Source organism: Cetorhinus maximus, chromosome 2 (assembly GCF_964194155.1).
Source record: "Cetorhinus maximus chromosome 2, sCetMax3.hap1.1, whole genome shotgun sequence".
In the NCBI taxonomy this organism is placed as follows: domain Eukaryota; kingdom Metazoa; phylum Chordata; class Chondrichthyes; order Lamniformes; family Cetorhinidae; genus Cetorhinus; species Cetorhinus maximus.
Window position 1 is genome coordinate 33,704,198 of NC_135880.1, and position 21,971 is coordinate 33,726,168.

The window sequence follows — 21,971 nt, forward strand, 5'->3', positions numbered from 1 at the left end:
TCTGCAAATTGATTGAAAGAATGGATAACTACAAATCATTAAAATTATGAATGAACAGTTTCTCCAAATATTCACAAGAGAAGACTTGAGCAATGTGCCCTCTCCAAACTATGATATCTCTACTATGATCAAATACTTTATTACAAATGAGATAGAAGATGAGCTTATCGGTCTAAAAACAAATCTTCAGGTATCAATAGTATTTATCCCAGAATGCTGAAAGAGACAAGAGGAGATTTGTCAGACTATGATAATCAATAAGGAGTCAATGGACACTGGGGGCATATGAGAAGATTGGAAACAGGCCCAACCTGGTGCTCATAATCATACAGGTTGAGAAAAGAGAGTCAGGCAATTACAAACACATTAATTTATTTCCATTCTGTGTATAATAGTAGAATTAATTATTAAGGAGTAAACTTGAGAACCATCTATAAAAATCAGGTGAACTCTTATTGTGTGCTTAGATAGGATTGTCAAATCTTGAAGAGGGTCCATGAAAATGCATCATCTGACTAAACTGATATTAAAGAAAGAAAAGACTTGCATTTGTATAGCATCTTTCATGACCTCAGGAAGTCCCAAAGTGCTTTACAGTTAATGAAGTACTTTTGAAGTGTAGTTGCTGTTGTAATGCAGAAAATGTGGCAACCAATTTGCACATACGTTCCCACAAGCAGCAACGTGATTATGTGATAACCTTTTTTTAATATATTCATTCATGGGATGTGGGCGTCGCTGACTAGGCCAGCATTTATTGCCCAACTCTAATTGCCCTTGAGAACTGAATGGCTTGTTAAGCCATTTCACAGGGCATTTAAGAGTCAACACATTGGCATGGGTCTGGAGTTGCATATAGGCCAAAGCAGGTAAGGATGGCAGATTTCCTTCTCTAAAGGACATTAAAGTTGATTGAGAGATAAATATTGGACACGATGCTGGAGGTGTCTCCCTTTTGCTTCCTCAAAATAGTGCCATGGGATCTCTTGCATCGAACTGAGAGCAAACAGGACCTCAGTTTAAAGTTTCATCTGGGCACCTCCAACACTGCAGCACTCCCTTCAGTACTGCACTGGAGGGGAAATTAAAATACAGATTCACCCACTGTTTTGATGGTTTAAATATTGCAATATTTTAATCCTTTCTGCCTCTGCGGGTCGCAGCCCCAGCCTATCAAGGGAATGCTAGAACCTACTTTTAAGTATTGGCTGCCTTTGGTCAAGCGCTGCTGCCGGTGTAGCGAGGGTGCAGGATGCGCTCTGCGGGCCAGGGCAGCGGGGCGGGGTCAGGAGTGGGCGGTGTGAATAGGAAGGGGCGGAGTCGGAGGGTGGCGGGGGCCAATGGGGGGGCGGGGTCAGCAGGAGGGGCGGGGCCTGGATGGAACGCGAGCCCGGGAGAGAGGCGCGCACGAGCATTTCCTCCGCTGGTTCTTAAATGCAACAAAGTTCTGTCACAGCCTCTGTTAGCAGGCAGGTATACACAACAACAACAACAACAACAACCCCAAAAGATGATATCGACTAGCACCTTGGTTGTTTAATGTTTCTTTTTTAAAAATTTTGCCCGCAGTTGCAGTGCCACGCCGGGCAAGCAGAGAGAACATTTCTTCACTCCAGGCGCCAAGTATGGAGGGGAAGCTGGAGGATTTGCCGGAGAGAGATGCTTCGGAAAGCTCGTCCGACACACTGTCCGAGGGCGAGCAGAACGACTGCTCGGACGCGGAGCTTCAGCAAGTGGCCGCAGAGCAGAGGGGGAAGGTGGGAGATCCTGAGGAACACAGCACCGACGAGGAAGCACCCGACCGAGACGATGACGAGGAGAGCGAACGAGTATGTACATCTTGATCTTTTGTGATTCTTTATTTTTAAGGTGCCTGACTGCCAAGGTTTAATTATGCCTCATGTCAACAATGCGCGTGTGTGTCTGTGTGTTTGTTTGTTTGGTGCCTTCAAGAATCGACACATGGGTCAATCCAACTTCAGGTACAGATTGTCATTTGTTAATAGCATATGTTGCGTTTCGCAACATATGTTATGAGCTGAATCTTTAGACTGCCGTTTAATATATGCTATTGTCAGGCCTGCAGCTATTGCAGGAGGGAAGTTAACGTGCAACAGGTAGATAGAACAAAAATTTTGAGGGGGAATGACAATGCACGAGTGACACAAGTATGGCAAAGTTATAGTCGATTGATAATTTAAAAAAAAAATCATGTCCAATAATTTGAATTTGCAATGTAAATAACATGGGGAGCAGCAACTTACATTTATATAGCGTCTTTAACATACTAAAATGTCCTATGGCACTTCACAGAAGTGTTATCAAACAGAACTTGACCACATAAGGAGCTGTTTAGGACAGGTGACCAAAAGTGTAGCGAAAGAGGTTAAAGGAGCAATTTTAAAGAGAAAGGAGAGTTGGAAAAGTTTAAGGAGGGAGTTCCACAGCTTGGAGCCATGTCAGCTTAAGGCATGGCTTTCAATAATGGAGTGATTAAAATCGGGGATGGAGAAGAGGACAGAATTGGAGGAGCACAGGTATCTGAGTCACAGGTCTGGAGGAGATTAAAGAGATAGGGAGGGGTGACTCCATGGAGGGATTTGAAAACAAGGATGAGAATTTTAAAATTGAGGCATTGCCCAACCAGGAGCCAATGTCAGCCACTGAGCACAAAGCTGAATAGAACTTGGTGAAATTTAGGACGTAGGCAGTAGGTTTTTGGATGAGCTGATGTCTATGGAGGGTGGAATATGGGATGACGGTTTCAATGCCAGATGAGCTGAGGCAGGGTTGGAGCTGGGTACAGAGGTGGAAATAGGCGGCCTTAGTGGTGGCACAGATATCTGATCGGAAGCCCATCCTGCAGTCAGATATGACACCAAGGTTGCAAACAGTTTGCCTCGATCTCAGACAGTTGCTGGGGGAGGGATGGAGTCGTTGGTGAGAGAATGGAGTTTGTGGCAGGGATGGAAGAAAATGGCCTTGGCCTTCCCAGTGTTTAGTTGGGGGAAATTCCTGTTTATCCAGCGCTAGATGTCAGACAAACTGCTGGACAACTGGAGGGGTTGAGAGCGATGGTGAAGTAGAGCTGGTTGTGGTCAGCGTATATGTGCAGGGATGAGAAATTTCCACCGTTTGGTGGCTTTCCGACATTTGGACTTTGGAATTCCACTATTCTAAATATGTCTCTGTCTAAATGGAGCTGAACAATTGAAAGCACAGGCATCAGTGAGAGTGGAAAAACTGGTGTCGAGTTGTGATAGGAGGAGCAGCGAGCATGGGAGAGACAGAATCTGTGAGGAGCCACTCCTCCAATCACACATTCTGTCTTTCCTACATCTGTGGCTCGAGCTCCTCAAATCACAGGTTCCCTCCCTCCTGCTCTTGCTGCCCCTCCAGAGGCAGAATCTGTGATTGGAGGAGCAGCAAGAGCAGGGGGGAGGGAACCTGTGATTGGAGGTTGAGGACCAGGCCAGACCAGTCCTGTTGCCGCCATAATTTTGATTACGCTGTCACCCATCACTTTGACGAGATTTGAGATCTAGTCCAACTCCTTCCAAAGACAAGAATGTGAATTAAAAAAAAAGGCAAGAGTCTGCCTGAAACCCAGAGCGGGATCTCTGGCAGCTCCTCAGTCACTGCAGCTACCAATGCAGCCAAAGCTGGGAGGAGAGCCTCAAAAAGCCTGGAAAATGCCCACCAGTAACGAGATTGGGAGCAGGCCTGGAGGAGCCACGCTTATGAGAGTGTCCTCATGGCATCTGCCAGTGGAGAGATGATTTGCCTACGGCTCTGTGGTATTGGGTAGGGTAGGAGTGTGTAAAAACACCAGTGAGTGTGTGCTCAGCTTCACTCTGCAAAGCCCGGGCTATAGAGAGGAGCAGGCAGGCGAGGGACTGATAAGTAAAACTTTATTCTGTTTTCAAAGGTGTCTTAGTCAAATCAATGAGGAGTGTGAAAGGTTTAATTTCTATAGAAAAAGAATCAATATCAACACATGGTGTGTGTAAATTGCAGCATTCAGTGATAGTCCACAAACTGTGGAGGTGAGCGTCCGTACTGGGCCAGAGCTGGAGCGGGGTTGGCTGTTGCTCTGGATGAGCAAGGCTTTCTGTGTTCAGGAGTGGGAACCCGGCCTGGGATTATCGTGGCGACACCTGGGGACCCTTCGCTTGATTTAAGGGGATCCTGTGCGCCATCTTTTGAGCACAGGACTATGATTGGCCCTGCAATATTTAAAATTGTAAGTGAGGCGTTATATACTGTTGTAGAATATGGCTCTGCTCATTCCCACGGTGTTTCATCAAAATGACACTGGAATGTGTTGATTCTTGGCTGCAGCATCGTTCACTGAACCAGTCAAGATCAGCAATTGAAGCTGGGAACCTCCTGACTCGAGGCTAGTGGATAGGTTGCTAGGCCTTCGGGATCTTGACTGCTACCTTTAAGTAAATAAACCTGTGGTGCTGGTGGGTGTGGAGCTAATGACAAACAAGAGAAATAGTCAACCATGCAGAAATTCATTTGGTTTGTTTCTAGCTGACAAACTGCTCCTTATGCTTGTCTGATTTCTGTTTCACATTATGTCAAATAGTTGGGATTTGAGATTAATCTGATTTTAGTCTACTTTTGTAAATTGAGAATTCCGTTTGGAATCCAAATTTGAGAGGAAATACCAATGAACTAAGGAAGACTGGTAACCTGAACTCCTGACGTTAACTGCTTTGAATGACTAGAACTGAATCACCTTGTCGTCATAGTTGATGAACAAACTTTTCAGATGACAACCTTAACTCTTGGTTGGTGACACCTTTGCCCTCTTATTGAAGCATCCCTGCCTATGGTGTACGTAATGTAGCAAGGTCAACTTTTGTTGTTAGTATGGACTTTATCTGTATGATATGTACTAACTGCATGAAAAACCGAATAAATTTTAATTTCATTCATTTGAAGTAGCCTACAGGGGAGGTGATGGCGTAGTGGTATTGTCACTGGACTAGTATTCCAGAGACCCAGGGTAATGCACTGGAGACCTGGGTTCAAATCCCACCAAGGCAGATAGTGAAGTTTGAATCGAATAAAAATTTGGAATTATGGCCAGGATTTCCCCCTCGGCGATTTGGGGACGGGGCCCGCTCGCCGAGGGGAAAATGACGCAGGATGATGTCGGGAGGGATCCCCGATGTCATCCCGGTCCCTTTAAATTTTTAGGAAGGCGGGCGGACAGCGAAATCAGCTGTCCGCCCGCCGACCTGCTAATGGCCAATTGAGGCCATTGACAGGCTCATTAAGATAATTAAAGACCTGCCCGTCCAAGCTTAAGGCTGGCGGGCAGGCCAGGAGCCCCAGCGGGCTCCAGATTATTCAGGAAACTTCATCCACTGGCGGGATGAAGTTTCATGTCCATTTTTTAAACATTTAATAAATTTTATGTGTTGTTTATTAACATGTCCCGTCTCGTGTGACATTATCACATGAGGGGGTCATGTTAATAATTTTAATATTTATCTATTTTTAGACTTTACTTACCTCTCATGAATCTCCCTGAGACAGGACTTTGTCTCAGGGAGCAGTGTGCTCTTTTGCACGCATGCGCAAAAGAGCGCACTTTGACAGGTGGGGATTCCATCCCTCCCCCAGAACAGGAAGCGCATAACGCTTCCTGTTGGGCAGGCCGCTGGGCGGGCCTTGATTGGCCAGTCCACTCAAAATGGCGGCGGGCCCCGTTTTTGGTGGTGGGGGTCGGCTGTCCGCCCGCCGCCGAGCCAGTGGGCCCGCCCTCCATCCGAGGGCAGAATTCTGCCCTATAAGGCTAATGAAACCATTGTCAATTGTCGTAAAAACCCATCTGCTTCAATAATGCCCTTTAGGGAAAGAAATCTGCTGTCCTTACCTGGTCTGGCTTACATGTGACGCCAGACCCACAGCAATGTGGTTGACTCTTAAATGCCCTCTGAACAAGGGCAAATAGGGATGGGCAATAAATGCTGGCCTAGCCAGCGACACCCACATCCCATGAACCAAAAAAAGAGGCATTTGCATTTCACTACAAATCATAAAAAGTGCTATAATTATCTAGCTCCTCGCATTGCAGTGACTTAACCACTTTGCACTGTAACGTATACATGACTCCTTTTAACAAAAAATGTTCATACCTTTTTTGTCTTCAGCCACCTTCAGCCCTGTATGTGGAACCTCTCTTTTCAGATCAAAATCTTTTTGCACTACAATTTGCTGGAAGTGTGAGCTGATAACATGGCAGGGGCAGCAGGGCATCTTGGTGAATGATGGAGCCAACAGTCTATCTTAACCAATCGTTTAAGGATTAAATAAGAAACAGGAATGTCAGAGAAGGAAATAAGATGAATTAGGGGAAAATCAGGTGTAGGAAAGAGAAACAGAAAGGGAAAGAAAGATTGAATTGAGAGAGGGATAAAAAGAGACAAAGGAATTTTTGTTTACTATTAAAAAAGGACTAACAACAGTTTACTACCTGTAAGAATGAAACTCCACAGTTTCTGTTGCTTCCTTTCTGAACTGGAGAGGTTGAGTAACTGCAGAGAGGTAAATTTCATCATTAAAAGGGTACTTACGGAGTTAGTTACCAGACCTAACTTTCTACGTTGAGCTAATTGGCAATTATTGTGCAAATGTAGCAATTTCTTGAAACTCACGGGGCGGTTGCATGTTGATCTCGCTTTTGTTAGGCTAATGGCAGAGGTGATGCAAATTGTCCAGTCACTTGTGATTTTTGTGATGGTACCTCGCCAGGAGCTGCTGGGCAGCTTGCACAGCAATAACAGCGAGTGCTATTAAACTAGTTGCTTTGCCTGGAACTTCTGACCTAGTGTTATGTTTTAATTTTAGTGATGAATGGGTAAGGAACCATCATGATGCTTGTATGTTGAAATTATATTTTCTTGAAATGTCATTTTAACTCACTAAGATATCTTCATTGCTTTGCTCCCTCAGCCTCTGCACTGAATGTCTTCTCAACCTCAATAATTTCAAACTCTATCAAACTCATCATACTCTCTCCTCTTGAGTTCACTGCCCTCCTATCCTCCCTTAATCTCACTTCTCCAACCCACATTCATGACCACCCCATAGACCTCGTCATCTTGGTGGCATCGCTGTTTTGTGTCGATCGCAGATATGGTCATCTCTGATCGCTTCTTTGTATTGCGCTCCAACCACATTCCTCTTCTTCCTCTCAACCCTAATTGCTTCTGTGGCTTACCTGGGAAAAAAATTCTCCGAAATCACTTATAACTGCACTTTTAAAATCTGAGCTGTAGCCTTTAGCCCTCCATTCACCATAACATTTCTGCAGCTACTGATTTGCTCAACCACACCCATACCTCTATCTTTGATGCCCTGATCCCCATTAAAACCATTACACTCTTTCACCGTGGGCCATTCCCACTGGCACGGCCCTCATTTCTGCTCCGTTAAGTCCAGAGCACTTACTGGACCCCGTGAAGCCCCATAGTGTTCCGCTCTCACTTTTCCAAAGCTTCTCACTATTCCAGGATCATTCCGGAATGCTTCTTTTCTCTATCTCAAGCTGCCTTCTTAAACCCTTCTCCCTGTCTCCTCCACCCTTATTTACAAGTGCTCCCTCGGGTGTCCTGTAAGGACCTATCCTTGGTCCCCTCCCATTTTTCTCTTCTACTTGCCACCCTTTGGCGACATGATCAGAAAACGCAGCATCACACTGTACACCAAAGACAACCAGCTCTACCTCACTGCCACCCCTCTGGACCCCGCCCTTCCCCACAGCCACACCATCTCTAAATTGTCAGGCTGCTTGGCCAACATCCAGTGATCGATCAGCAGAAATTTCCTCCAGCCAAATACTGGGAAGACGGAAACCATTGTCTTCAGTCCCTTCCCTAGTTACTGGCTCCACTCCTCTTCCTGGCAACTGTTTGGGGATGAATCAGACTGTTTGCAACCTTGGTGTCACAATTGATTCTGAGTGAACTTCTGACCACATATCTGCACCAGCAGGAAGACCTCCTATTTCCACCTCCATAACATTGACCCACTCCGCTCCTGCCTCGGATCATCTGCTGCTGAGGCTCTCATCCAGGCTTTTAACTCTGAACTTGACTATTCCACCACAGTCCTTGATGGTCGCCCACATTCTACTTTCTATAAACTTGAGCTCATCCAAAACTCTGCTGCCTGTGTCCTAACTCACATCAAGTTCCATTCACCCAACTCCCTTTGTGCTTGCTGGCCTACAGTGGCTCCCCTTTAAACAATATCTTAATTAAAAAAATTCTTATCCTCGTTTTCAAACCCCTTCATGGCATCACTCCTCCCTATCTCTGCAATCCCCCGCAACCCTTTGAGATAGCTGTGCCCCTCTGATTCTGGCCTCTTGAGCGTCCATGAATTTAATCACCCCCCACCCCAAATCGATGGCCATGCCTTCAGCTGTCTGGGCCCTTAGCCCTGGAATTCTCTCCCTAAGCCTCTCTCTGCCCCTCTAACTCTCTTTCCTCCTTTAAGATGCTCCTTAAAAACTAGCTCTTGGACCTCATCGGCCCTAATATATCTCCTTATGTGACCCGGTGTGAAATTTTCTTCGATGACGCTCATGTTTAGGATCTTGGGACATTTTGCTACACTAATGGCACTATAGAAATACAAGTTGCTGCTGCTGTTGCAGTGATTGGAGAGAAACTTGGAAAAGTTGGAGCGAACGAGCAATAGGGTCGATGAGATTAAAATCTAGTAAATAAGCGGAATGCGAGAACGCAACCTAAGTTGTGAGAATGAAGGCAATTGATGATCACTGTTTACACCAGATGCCAAACTATTTTTCTGTCACTCCAGTGCTTGAACCAAATTCATTCTGGGAGTAGATGGTGATTTGGGAGAGACACCCACTAACCCTATGAAGCAGATCACTTAAATGCATATTCTACTTAATGTGAAATCTTGTTGAGCTATTACAATGGTGGAGGAACTAAATCCACAATATTTGCTACTAGGGGAGATATAAATAGAAACCTGGCTACATAGGATTTGAAATATTTACTGTTTGGCTCAGGGTGTGCACCAGCATTGTAACAATCTAAGGGCCGGAATTATTCAAATTGCTTGAGTTTTGTGTTTGTGGGGTGTGGGCTTATCAGAACTCTTAAACTGTGTGGATTGAAACACACTCTGGTCGATTGGCCTATACTTAATAAAGGGAGCTCCATTGAAAAGTTGCATTTCCATACTTTACCTGAATCTTTTCTAAATCTTAGAAAACAATTGAATTTTTCCCCCATTCGATTTCATGTGTTCCTAAATAAATCTCAAATGGGTTCATTGTATATTTGGAAATTATGTTTTGGTGAAGAAAATTGAACAATGAACAATCGAACAACGAACTTCCTGCATTTGTTCATCCAGCTTTTGATGTGCAGTCTGCAAATTTTAGAGTTGGACTGAAAAGAAAATGCTGGGGATTCAGCACTTGAGTTTTTAAACATGTCAGTGGTTGAAACTGCTATTCTAGTCGCACAGATCTATACCAGTGGAGCTTCTTTCAAATGCTAATGAGTGGTTTTATGCCATTGATTCATGCTGTTTGATGTAATTTTTAACACATTTCTAGGTAATCCAAAATATAGGCATACTATATTGATGAGTATATTAATTCTATGTGACAGCATTTGATTGAATTGTTCTTACCAGCACCGCTGTTTGGAGCAATAATTATTACAAGACTTGTCTGTTTCTGAGTTCCTTATGCAAAAGGTTAGAATAATTGACCGTTTCTGTCTATTTATCCCCATTGCTTTCAGGTCTGTTCCTGACTAGATATTTATCCAACTTTTTTCAATTAGTGAAACGCTGGCTGCTTTGGTTTGGAGGCTGGGGATGTGGGGGTGGGGTTGTGGGGAGATGCAAAGATTCTTTACACCCTAATCTGGCTGGAGGCTTTTTAAAACTTTAATTCTGCATTTTCTGGTTTTGTGCACATTGTCCAAGTTAATTATCTTGGTCCTATATTATCGATGCATTTTGAAGATCTGGGTTATGTCTCCCTCAATCTTCAATGAAAATAAGTTAAGTTTTATGATTCTCTCCATTAGCTTAGAGCCCTAAGGCCAAAATCATCTTTATTATTCTGATCTGTTTCCCTCCTAACAGAGTTAAGCACCCAAATACACTTTTGCCAATGATGATTCAAATAATGTGCTTTGATTTGCATTAAATGTTGTTACTTCAGTATTGTCTCAAGGCAGTGCATTATGGCATAAGGCTAGGCAATTTTTTCTCTTCAATCTATGACTAAAATTACAATTGTTAACACCAGAACAGTAATGATATTTGAAAAACAACCCTGAATCAACCGCATTTCAGAAAGTTGACAAACTTCAATTTTAAATCAATCTTTTCTCTCATTCTTTGGTATTGAGCATTTGGCCTTGAGCAGTAACTGGGGTAACAAAAAGCTTAAAATTACTATTGCCATCTTAATTTTTTTTGTTGGTGTCAAGTCAAATCACTTGTGTCAAACATTTAAAAGAAAAGACTTGCATTTATATACCACCATTCACAAACCTCAGAACTTCCTAAAGCACTTTATAGCCAATTAAGTACCTTTTGAAATGCAATCACTGTTGTAGCAAATGTAGGAGCCAAATTGTGCACAGCAGGGTCCCACAAACAACAATATCGTAATAACCAGATAATCTGCGTGTGTGATGCTGATTGGGGGATAAATATTGGCGAGGACATCAGAGCTATTTCCACAGCTCTTCTTTGAAATAGTGCCATGGGATCTCTTACGTCCACCTGATAGGACAGACGGTTTACAGTCATGGTCAAAAGATGGCACCTCAGACAGTGCTGCACCCTCTTGGTACTGCACTGGAATGTCAGCCCTGATATTTGCACTCTAGAATGGGACTTGAACCCAAAAAAATTCTAACTCGGAGATGAGAGATGTAGAATGTTGTGAAAACTTGAAATACAAAATTTTGCAGATGCTGGAAATCTGAAATTAAAACAGAAAATGGTGGAAAGACTCAGCAGGTCAGGCAGCATCAGTGGAGAGAGAATCGTGGAGGATAATGTTTCAGGTCGATTCTGAAGTGTTAATCCAACATTCCGCCCTCCACAGATGGTGCCTGGCCTTTTGCGTGTTCCCAGTAATATTCTCAATGAAATGGCGAGGAATGCTTAGTACATGAACTTGCATTTATTGCCAGAATTCATGATAAGCCAAATTCAAGGTTGGATTTACACTTGGAAAGCAAGAATTTTACAACATAAAGTGTCATGTTGTCCCATTTTGTGGTGATTAACGGGCAGATAACTATTCAGAGGAGCAGTTACAATACTGTTGGTACTACTGTTTCTGCTTGTCAATATCTCTTATTTTTATTTGGATAAAATGTAAAACTGAATAGTTTAAGCTTCTTAAATATTCATGAGACCTTCATGTTTAACTGTTGAACGTCTTTACCCTGGATTGTTTTATTGAACTAAAAATGAAACCTGCCTCTCAATACACCAGAACCCTCTTCCCTGGTTTATAACATAGATCTCCACCTTGCTTGTATTGACGCTTAGTGGGATGTTTGCCTGTATAGACAGGCTAATGTGTGTATCCCCTCCCTAAAAAAACAGTAGTTAATGCTAATATTAGCACATAGTAGTATAACCTTGTATGAGGTTATATGGATTTACAGCAGTTCTTCCATCTGGCAGGCATAGCTATTTGAAGTTGTCCAGCTGTTGAACTGCACACGATAGCGAAGTTTTTATTTTAATTAGAGTAAACTTCACATTTCCAATACACAATTTGCAAAACTCCCTTTGATATAGAGACTTGTGGATTAATTATGCCAATTTAAATAAACTGAAATTTGATTTGAGAAGAAAGCATTAAAGCTTCTAACTGCTAAAAACTTGTTTAGAAATTGTCTGTAAACAGAAACTCGCGATAGTGACTGTTTATTCTGCTAGAATTAAACACAACTACTCACTGAAGGTTGCAGCTATCAAGTTCGAACCAAGAAAATGTGGTGATGTGGTTGATAAAAGTGTCCATGATGCAAAATGACAGATTTTAGTTGAAGGTACAACTCCTGACAGAATAAAGCTCAAGATGGATGTTGTTCTTAAAGGCTATCACCCTGCCAGCCTAAAGCACTTAGGGCAATATTGATGTTTTTAATAGAATCGTTGAATGGTACAGTGCGGAGAGATACCATTTGGCCTACTGTGCCTTTGCCAGCTCCTTGAAAGAGCTATTCAATTAGTCCTACTCTGCTGCTCCTTCCCCATAGCCCTGCCAGTGTTTCCCTTTCAAGTAGTTGCCCAATTTCCTGTTGCAATTTCTGAATCTGCTTCCACCACCCTTTTAGCCAGTGCATTCCAGATCGGCGTAATCCACTGTGTAAACACACATCTCTTTTCGCTGCTAGCTCTCTCACCAGTTGCTTTAAAACTGTGTCCCCTGGTTACCAACCTTTCTGTCATTGCAAATTGTTTCTTATTTACTCCATGATTTTAAACATCTCTATTACATCTCCAATTAATCCTCTCTATTCTAAGGGGAATAACCCCAGTTTCTCTACCCTTTCCCACGTAGCAGATGTCCTGCACTTCCGGTAAATCTCTTCGGCATCTTTTCTTAGGTCTTGACATCCTACTTAATGTATGGTACCCAGAATAGGCCAGAATACTGCAGCTGGGATCCTAGCCAGTGTTAAAAACAGGTTTATCACAACGTACTTGCTTTTATATTCTGTATTTCTACTAATTAAGCTGAAGGTCCAATATGCTTTTCTAACAACCTTCTCCACTTGTCCCCTTCAAGGATTTCTTATATACACTTTTGGTGTATATGTCTCTCTCTCTCTTTCTCTTGCTTCACCTCTCTTTTAAAAATGTACTATTTAGTTTATATTGTGTCTCCCCTTTCTTCTTATCAAAATGAATCACTTCACACCAAAACGCATCACCCACATTTCTTTGTGTTTAAATTTTGTGTGATGTGTGTTTTTTTTTTGTTTTGTTCAGGGGATGTGAACAGTGCTGGCAAGGCCAACATTTATTGCCCACTTGAGAAGGTGGCAGTAAGCCGCCTTCTTGAACCGCTGCAGTCCATATGGCGTAGGTACACCCACAGTGCTGCTAGGGAGGGGATTCTGGGATTTTAGCTTAGTGACAGTGAAGGAACGGCGATGTATTTTGAAGTCAGGATGGTGTGTAACTCGGAAGGGATCTTGCAGGTGGTGGTGCCCCCATGCATTTGCTGCCCTTGTTCTCCTAGGTGGTGGAGAGTGTGGGTTTGGAAGGCGCTGTCGAAGAAGCCTTGGCGAATTGCTGCAGGGCATTTTGTAGATGGTACAAACTGCTGCCACTGTGTGCTGGTGGTGGAGGAAGTGAATATTTAAGGTGATGGATAGGGTACCAGTCAATTTGGCTGCTTTGTCCAAGATAGTGGTGAGCCAGACAGATAGGGAGCATTCCATCACACTCCTGCTGCATAGACTGCTTCATTACCTGAGGAGTGGAAGTGGACACTGTGCAATCATCAGTTAACATTCCCACTTCTGACCTTAAGATTGGGGGAAGGTCATTGATGAAGTAGCTGAAGATGGTTGGACCTAGGACACTACCCTGAGGAACCTGTGCAGCAATATCCTGGGACTGAGATCTTTGGCCTCCAACAAACGTGGCCATCTTCCTTTGAGTGTAACCACTCCAACCAGTGGTGAATTTTCCCTTGACTTCCATTTTACTTGGGCTCCTTGGTGCTACACTTAGTTAAGGGCAGTCATTGTTAGGACTGGGATGGGAGGAGTGTGCAAGTTATCAAGTCCCTCTACTCCACAGGCCATACCATTAATTTAAATGTTTAATTTTCTCACTGAAATGGCCAACTGTGTGCCTATACCACCAGTACCCAGAAGAGAAGAGACTCTGACCAGGCTTCTTTCAAAAACTCAATGATTATTTATTATAAAACAAAATTTCTTTTAACAAGTTGCAAGTACCGGTTAACACACAATTGTAATCTTGCTTGTCCCTACAGCGCCCGCCCCCCCCAACTTAAACCAGCTTATATTTCACCCCTCTCCTAATAATACTCAGTTCTGTTGAAGGGTCATGAGGACTTGAAACGTCAACTCTTTTCTTCTTCACCGATGCTGCCAGACCTGCTGAGTTTTTCCAGGTAATTCTGTTTTTGTGTAGTAAAACTATCTATCTCTTCCTAAAGAATTCCCCCAGCGCACACACGCACACATGCGCACACATGCGCACACATGCGCACACATGCGCACACATGCGCACACATGCGCACACATGCGCACACATGCGCACACATGCGCACACATGCGCACACATGCGCACACATGCGCACACATGCGCACACATGCGCACACATGCACACACACACACAGACACACACGTGCGTGCACACAGACAAACAAAGGACAAACGGTCTCTTTGAAGGATGAGCATTATAAAATAAAGGATAAAGTCCACAGGGTCTCTATGCTGTCGACCTGTAGTTCTCTTGTGGCCCCGGTAGATGCCTGGAAATTGCCAACAATTGTCCAGCTTTGCAGGTCCAAATGCAGACTGGTTACCCTCAGATGAGGGTTCTCTGGCTACAGGTTGATAGCCACATACAATTTCAGGCAAGGTAGAGAGAGGGAGCCAGTCAAGGGAGCCTCCTTTCCTCAGCTTGTTCTCCAACAAAACTGCCTTCCAACCAAGCAGGTTCGCAACTTCAGTTTTTTTCCCTCTCTCGCATGTGATTCCCAGGAAGTTATCAACCTTCCTTCAGTTTTTTTGTCTCCATGAATTAAAATAATTGCAGTTTAAAAAAACAACCAGATCTTCCCAAGTACCATATAAGTCAGGTGATTTCTTGGAAGAGGCCTGCTTGTTGACAGTTCCAAGGTGAACTTATGACTTTTTAAAAAAAAAAATCCCAGGTTAGCATATAAATGTCCAGATCGTGCCATGTGCTTCCATTTTGAAAAATAAAAATTCAGCCTTGAGAGGTATGGATCTAACGGTCACTCTCACACTCTTAACACTCAACTCACCTCTTGACTTCAGCACTTTTGTCTTTGTTTGGACCAAGGCTGTTATGAGTTCCAGAGTCTGGTGGAACCCAGACTGAGCGTCAGTGAGCAGGTTATTGCTGTATAATTGTTGCTTGATACCACTGTCGACGACATCTTCCACAACTTTGCTGATGATTGAGAGTACACTGATGGGGGCGGTAATTGGCTGGATTGGATTTATTCTGCTTTTTGTGGACAGGATATACCTGGGCAGTTTTTCCACATTGTCGGGTGGATGCCAGTGTTGTAGTAGTACTGGAACAGCTTGGCTAGGGACGTGGCTAGTTCTGGAGTAGAAGGCTTCAGTACTTCAGAGTTTTTGTTGTCAGGGTCCATGGCCTTTTGCGGTATCCAGTGTGCTCAGCCATTTATTAATATCCTGTGGAGTGAATGGCACACACAATAATTGTAGTGGAGCAGCAGAGGCAAGATAGTCCAAGAGTGCAGCACAGAGTGAAAGGGGGAGATAGTGGTGTGGCAGTATTGTCACTGGGATAGTATAGCAGCTGGTGGAATTTAAATTCAATTGCTAAAAGCAGGAGTTGAAAGCTAGTCTCAGTTTCATGGTCACTATTACCGCCATTGATTGTCATAAAAAACCATCTGGTTCACTAATGCTCTTAAGGAGAGGAAATTTGCTATCCTTACCTGGTCTGTGACTCCAGTTCACAGCAATGTGGTTGACTGTTAAATATCCCCTGATGTGGCCTAACAAGCCACTCCATTCAAGGGCAGTTAAGGATGGGCAACAAATACTGGCCTTGCCAGCGACGCCCACATCCCATGAAAGAATTAAAAAAGACAGCAGGGTGATTATATTGTTCCTATTGGTAAAGCTGCGTCTGTACCTTTTTTACCTTCTGGCGTGGATACATTCTCTATACTGAGAATTTGGGCCTAAGTGTCTCTGGGCAAGACTGGCAGAAATGGGTGTAAATTTCAGCATAATTCTGTGTAATTATAATCCAAGGTCTATGTTCCCCACTTTTCTACAGGAATACTTTTGATGGACTGTGGTAGTTTCGTAACCCTGCAGAGATTTGACATTTGATAAGTTTCATGAGTTTTTTGCTGATCAGATGTTTATAAATTGCAGATAATGTATTGAGAACTGTTTTTTGCAGCCACTGATCAGCACCTTGTACAGCCTTTGTTTTCACTCTGAGTTCTGTGGGGGATGCATACCATTGAAGATGATATTCTGCACTCTTTTCCTTGCATAATCTGTTCTTTTCTGTAGCTGTTTATATTTAGGTTGTGGTGGTGTATGGGTTTAGATTTCAAGCTGGGCATCAGATCTTAGCTGTGTCAGGGTGGCCAGTTTCTACCCCATAAGGAGAGAGGAGGCAGCACTTGGTCAATCTAACGTGATGATTGATTCATTGGACTGACCTGGGAGCACTCGTAGCGGCAGTTGGTGTGTCGTTCAAGAAAAGCATAAGAAGGGGAGAAACATGGAACGAATGTCCTGGAGCAGGAGGGAGAAAGGGAAAGATTCCAGTTTAGGAAGGGTAGGAAGTGGACATTATGGGTTAATTTGACATGCCTGAAGTCCAGATCTCCCATCTCCCCCTCTGCAGTCGCAAGTACACATTGCAAATTCAGACAGACTCTGCTTCTGAATTTCTGATGTATGCTCTCAGCAGGAGAGGCTCTCCACTAAATATGGGAACTTGTGCCGAATGTCCCTGTGACTTGTGTTTTCTGCTTGTTCTCAATACTGCCACTGCTATAATTTATTTTGCATATACTGTATGAATTCCATTCCTAAAGCTCCTATGCCTCTCTTTTAACACTCACCATTTTGACCAACTTTTGATCAGCTTCCTTAATATCTCCTCCTTGGCTCAGTCTCTGTGAAGTGCCTTGGGAACATTTTTCTATATTAAATGTGCAAGTTGTTATGTTAAATGTGCATTTTCCTCATCTTGGATGATTGCATTTCACATTCAATTTCCAGAGTAAAAATGCATACAATATGATCAGTTGCAGTAATATTTATATTATTAAACAAATGTCTTTTTTTGTGCTAACTTCTGTTCAGTTTAACCCTCACTTTTTGGTGTAAACTGAATAATCAGGAACTTGGTGAGATTATGCCCCTACCCTCAGGAACTTATCCAAAATTACTTTTCTTTGCTAACCTCCCCTTGATTTCAGAAGCCTCATAGGAACTCCTGTCTTTGACCATGTCTTGTGTCCCCCCCTATTCCTCCCACTTTAAAATACTTACTTATTGGTGATCAGCTCCCCCTTGTAATGCGCTTGAGGCTTGAGAAGCTCTCTAGTTCTAACTTGCTGAATATGGAATACATGTCACTTTGGATTGATTGAAATTAGAATTTGAAAATTTCCTCGTGGATTCTGACAGGCTTCTCCTCATTTCCAATGTTTTTGATCTAGTGACCATAAAGGTATCAGGATACTGATCAACAGCAATGGGGTTTTGCATTTTTTAATAGAGACAGAGATTTCAGCTACTTTGAAGCAGCATGATAGTGGCATTCCCCAGTACTTAATTGCCTGCTTTCTCTGCCTTGCCCACAATGGAACAATTTTATTCTGACCCTACGCCATATTGGGCTTTGAACTATTTAAATCAATTGTTTTTCCTGCTTGGGCATGAGAGAAAGGAGGCAACTTCTTAAATGTCCTGTCCCTGTGAGGAACTACTTGGTATTCTCAATGAGAGTACACTGAGCATCGATAGGATTTTGGTGGTGATGCTACAAACTATAGTCTACTTTGTATAAAACAATAGTTTTAAAAATTACCTCCAGGCAACAAAGGGTCACTATCCTTTGGTAAATATAGGAGTGCCTCAATGTTTGAATAATTATTCCACTTAGTGAAATGGTTACATAATTTATAACTCTTTATCCCAGTCTTTAAGCCAGTGTGTTCCTATGCAATTAGATCGCTGATAAACATTAGGCTCGTTATTTAGGTCCTGTTTTGCAGTGAAATATCCAGTAGCATTCGTGAGAATTTTATAATATCTAGGTTTTTTAAAAAAAAAAGTTGTGATAAAAGTTTAAATTAAATTAAACATTTAAATTATTTTTTCCCCTTTTTAGAAATGCGATATTGACATGTTAACATGACCTAACCTCCCATGTTTTGAGTTTTGACTGACATGAAAAGGCTCATTACTTGTCTTCAGGCCAGGCTTAATGATCGTACACTTGATTGTTGTTGCAGGATAAAATTGGCAGACTTCAACAGCATCTCTCAGGAGAGCCAGAGAGGGCAAGGCAGTGTTATCCTGTTCTATGAAAACTGAAGGTTTTTCTGGTGGTGGATGATTTCAGATGTGTCTATTATTTTCCGTTTCATGTAGAAAATAATTGGAAACCGCCCACCATCCATTGGTGCCAATTTTTCAAACTGCTAACCTCTCCTTCCCTACATCTGCCACATGGTTTGTCTTTGAGCTTTTTGGTTTCAGTGTCCATTTATCTTTCTATAAACATGAACACCATTAATTAGGGGAATTTCTATCTTTTGTTTAAAAAAACCTACTTAATTGCCTTCACAATCTTTTACCAATGGTTTTAAACTATGTGTTGGAGATGTTCAGCTGGCATTGTTAGTTGTTTTTCTGGCTACCACCAGGGAACTTCATTAATTTTCCCTTTCCTTCACTGCTTTCCGGGTAGAGATTCTGTTGGACAAATGGGTTATATACTGGATATGTGTGTGCTAAAATGTCTCTTGTATAATTTAAGTTACGATTCTAGGTAGATGAGAACTAGGGTTGAAGGTTGAAGCAGATGATTGCAAATTGCCTGCCCACCCGGAGCGTGAGGCCTGGAAGATTTTGACTTCTGGGTCTCATTAGCGTGCTGCGATAAAGACGGCCACCGGAAGCCAGTGAGGATGATGTCGACTCCTGTAGGCAGCTGTTGACATCTATGGGGAGCGGTCAGTCACTGCCAGGGTCCGATGAAATGGTCCCTGGCAAGGTAAGTTGGAAGTAGCAGTGCTTGTAGTTCTACAGGTTTGAAGAGTAAATTCTTGCTGTGTGCTGAAGTTAGCTGGTCTCAGCCAGTTGGTTGCAGGGATTCAAGGGTGCTGGGCAGTGGAGGGAGAGGAATCATTTTGGAGTGCTGCTTCTGATAGCTGACCAGTGATTTCCTACAGGAAAGCATATGTAAATGCTGAGTGAGGACAAGATTTGCCTTAGTTCTGATAACCCCGTGGTTCAGTTGCCTGCTGACGTTAGTTGAGGCTCATAAGTGAAGAGTGGCAACTTAGGAGAGAACTGTAAGGTTGCTGCTGCCAATGGAACTATAGCCTAGCGTGAGTCAGCGTTTTCAGAAGAGAGAGAGACAGAGACGATTGAAGATGTTGTGGAAATTTAGTTCATACTTCATGGCAGGGTTTTTAGTTTGGTGGGCGCACACTGACCAGGGAGTGGCTGGGGAACGGACCGCCAACCGCGATCGGCCCCCAACGGCGATTTCACACGTGAAAGGTGAGCTGAAATGCTCAGTGCTGCCGGGATGGGGGTGGGAGGAGGGCGAGCGCGGGCAGGGGGGAGCGCGGAATGAAAGCTCCCTGAAGGCAGAGAGCTGCCTCAGGGAGCTGAAGACTTTAAAAGTTATAGATAAAGATTTTAAAATCCAGAAAAAAATGTCCACACGTCAGAATCAGTCACTTGAACATATAGATGATGATAAATTCTGGTCCAGACGTTTTTACTTCTTTTAAATTTAATAACGGAAACTTCATCCCGCCCTTGGAGGAGGTTTCATCAAAAATGCAAAGTCCGCCTGGCAGATTCGGCCGTCTGCCAACTGTCAGGTTGGACGGACCACGAAAAATCGGAGTCATTTAGAACTTTAATGGGCTTAATTGCCTTCTTAATTGTCGTCGGGCGCGCTTCCGACTTTTGCGTGTGCCCGCTGACCGAAATATCGCGCGAGTGCGGGATGACGTTGGGAAGCTCGCTCAATGTCATCACACGCAACTTTACGCTCGAGTAGGTTGGGCGCATGCCGCACACTGAGCTAAAAATTCCGCCCATGTTTTAGAATATGACTTATAGTTTCAGGAGTATAACTTTTAGATTGCATGTTGAAGTGTTAAACCTAAGGATAAGTGGACATCTGATTGAGAAACTGCTAATAGCCCTGATTTAAATGCAAACCAAAACAAGCCTAGACTTAATTAACCTGTGTTTATCTTACAAGGTCAGAGTTGCTGGTGAAAAAAGACTTAAGCAATAGGTGATCCATTCCTGCACTGCTGGGTAGAGCCAGGGTGCCTATTGTTATCTCCATAAAAGAAGCTAAAAGCTAAGAATTCTGGGAAGGAGAGTTGTAAAACTCCATTAGCAATATAAATTATTCATGTGGGCTACAGAATCAAAGGTTAGCATTGAAGATAAAATAATTAATTTAGATTTCTGTTTGAACCATCTCAAAGCATGCCACATGGACATAGAAATAGTGATTTGGAGTGGAGCCTTGGTTAGATGGTTTTTAAAAAAAATTGTGTGTGTGTTTGCTGACAGAAGCAGAACCAGTTTGGGAACAGAGAGGCAGTTGAGGTTTGGTATAGATTGCATCTCACTGGATTGAGGGAGCCAACAGGAAATGATACAAACAAACTTATGAGGCCTGCACTTCAGGCAGAAAAAAATACTAACTTCATTGTTCACTGAAATGCGAGATAGGCTCTATCTCAGTTTGGGCTTTGGGAGGGAAAAGTGTCTGGAAGATATGCTCTAGCTTGCAGCTAGTGGAAGAAACCTACAGTGGTCCTCACAGAGCCTTGTGGCAGAATGCAGCCAGCAGAGTTAGCTTGGATACACCACAAGATAGAAAAGGCGTGTAAGAAAGGCAAGGTTACAGTGATCATGGGGGATTTCAATATGCAGGTAGACTGGGAAAATCAGGTCGGTAGTGGATCCCAAGAAAAGGAATTTGTGGAATATCTACGAGATGGCTTTTTGGAGCACCTTGTGGTGGAGGCTACTAGGGAACAGGCAATTCTAGATTTAGTGATGTGTAATGAGGCAGATTTGATAAGGGAGCTTAAAGTGAAGGAACCCTTAGGAGGAAGTGGCCATAATATGATAGAATTTACCCTGCAATTTGAGAGGAAAAAGCTGGAATCAGATGTAACGGTATTACAGTTGAATAAAGGCAACTACAGAGGCATGAGGGAGGAGCTGTCCAGAATTGGCTGGGAGATGAGCCTAGCAGGAAAGACAGTGGAACAGCAATGGCAGGAGTTTCTGGGAGTAATTTGGGAGACACAGCAAAAATTCATCCCTAGGAAGAAGCAGCATACTAAAGGGAGGACAAGGCAACCATGGCTGACAAGGGAAGTCAGGGACAGCATAAAAGCTAAAGAGAAAGCATACAATGCGGCGAAGAGCAGTGGGAAACCAGGTGATTGGGAAGCCTACAAAGACCAACAGAGGACAACTAAAAAAGAAATAAGGAGGGAGAAGACTAAATATGAGGGTAAACTAGCCAGTAATATAAAAGAAGATTGCAAGAGTTTTTTTTAGATATATAAAGGGTAAGAGAAAGGCAAAAGTGGACATTGGGCCGCTGGAAAATGACGCTGGAGAAGCAGTAGTGGGGAACAAAGAAATGGCTGAGGAACTGAATAGATACTTTGCGTCAGTCTTCACGGTGGAAGACACGAGTAACATCCCCAAAGTTCGAGAGAGTCGGGGGGCAGAGTGAGTATGGTGGCCATTACCAAGGAGAAGGTGCTAGGAAAACTGAAAGGCCTGAAGGTGGATAAATCACCTGGACCAGATGGATTACACCCCAGAGTTCTGAAGGAGATAGCTGTAAGAGATAGTGGAGGCATTAGTGGTGATCTTTCAGGAATCACTGGAGTCAG

The 21,971-nt window shown here is 43.2% G+C and overlaps 1 protein-coding gene across 9 annotated transcripts in view; it reads left to right on the forward strand.

The window, feature by feature from the left end:
• The first annotated feature begins 1,389 nt into the window (after window positions 1–1,389).
• Window positions 1,390–21,971, forward strand: part of mast4 (microtubule associated serine/threonine kinase family member 4) — a 480,851-nt gene continuing 460,269 nt past the window's right edge. For 8 of the 9 annotated variants that reach the window (XM_078562902.1, XM_078562920.1, XM_078562911.1 and 5 more), the window contains exon 1: window positions 1,391–1,829. In XM_078562902.1, coding sequence (XP_078419028.1) covers window positions 1,626–1,829 — 204 coding nt within the window. In that variant the 5' untranslated portion in view covers window positions 1,391–1,625. Of the gene's footprint in view, window positions 1,830–21,971 lie in introns of all 9 variants that reach the window. The other variant, XM_078562967.1, reaches the window with a different exon arrangement.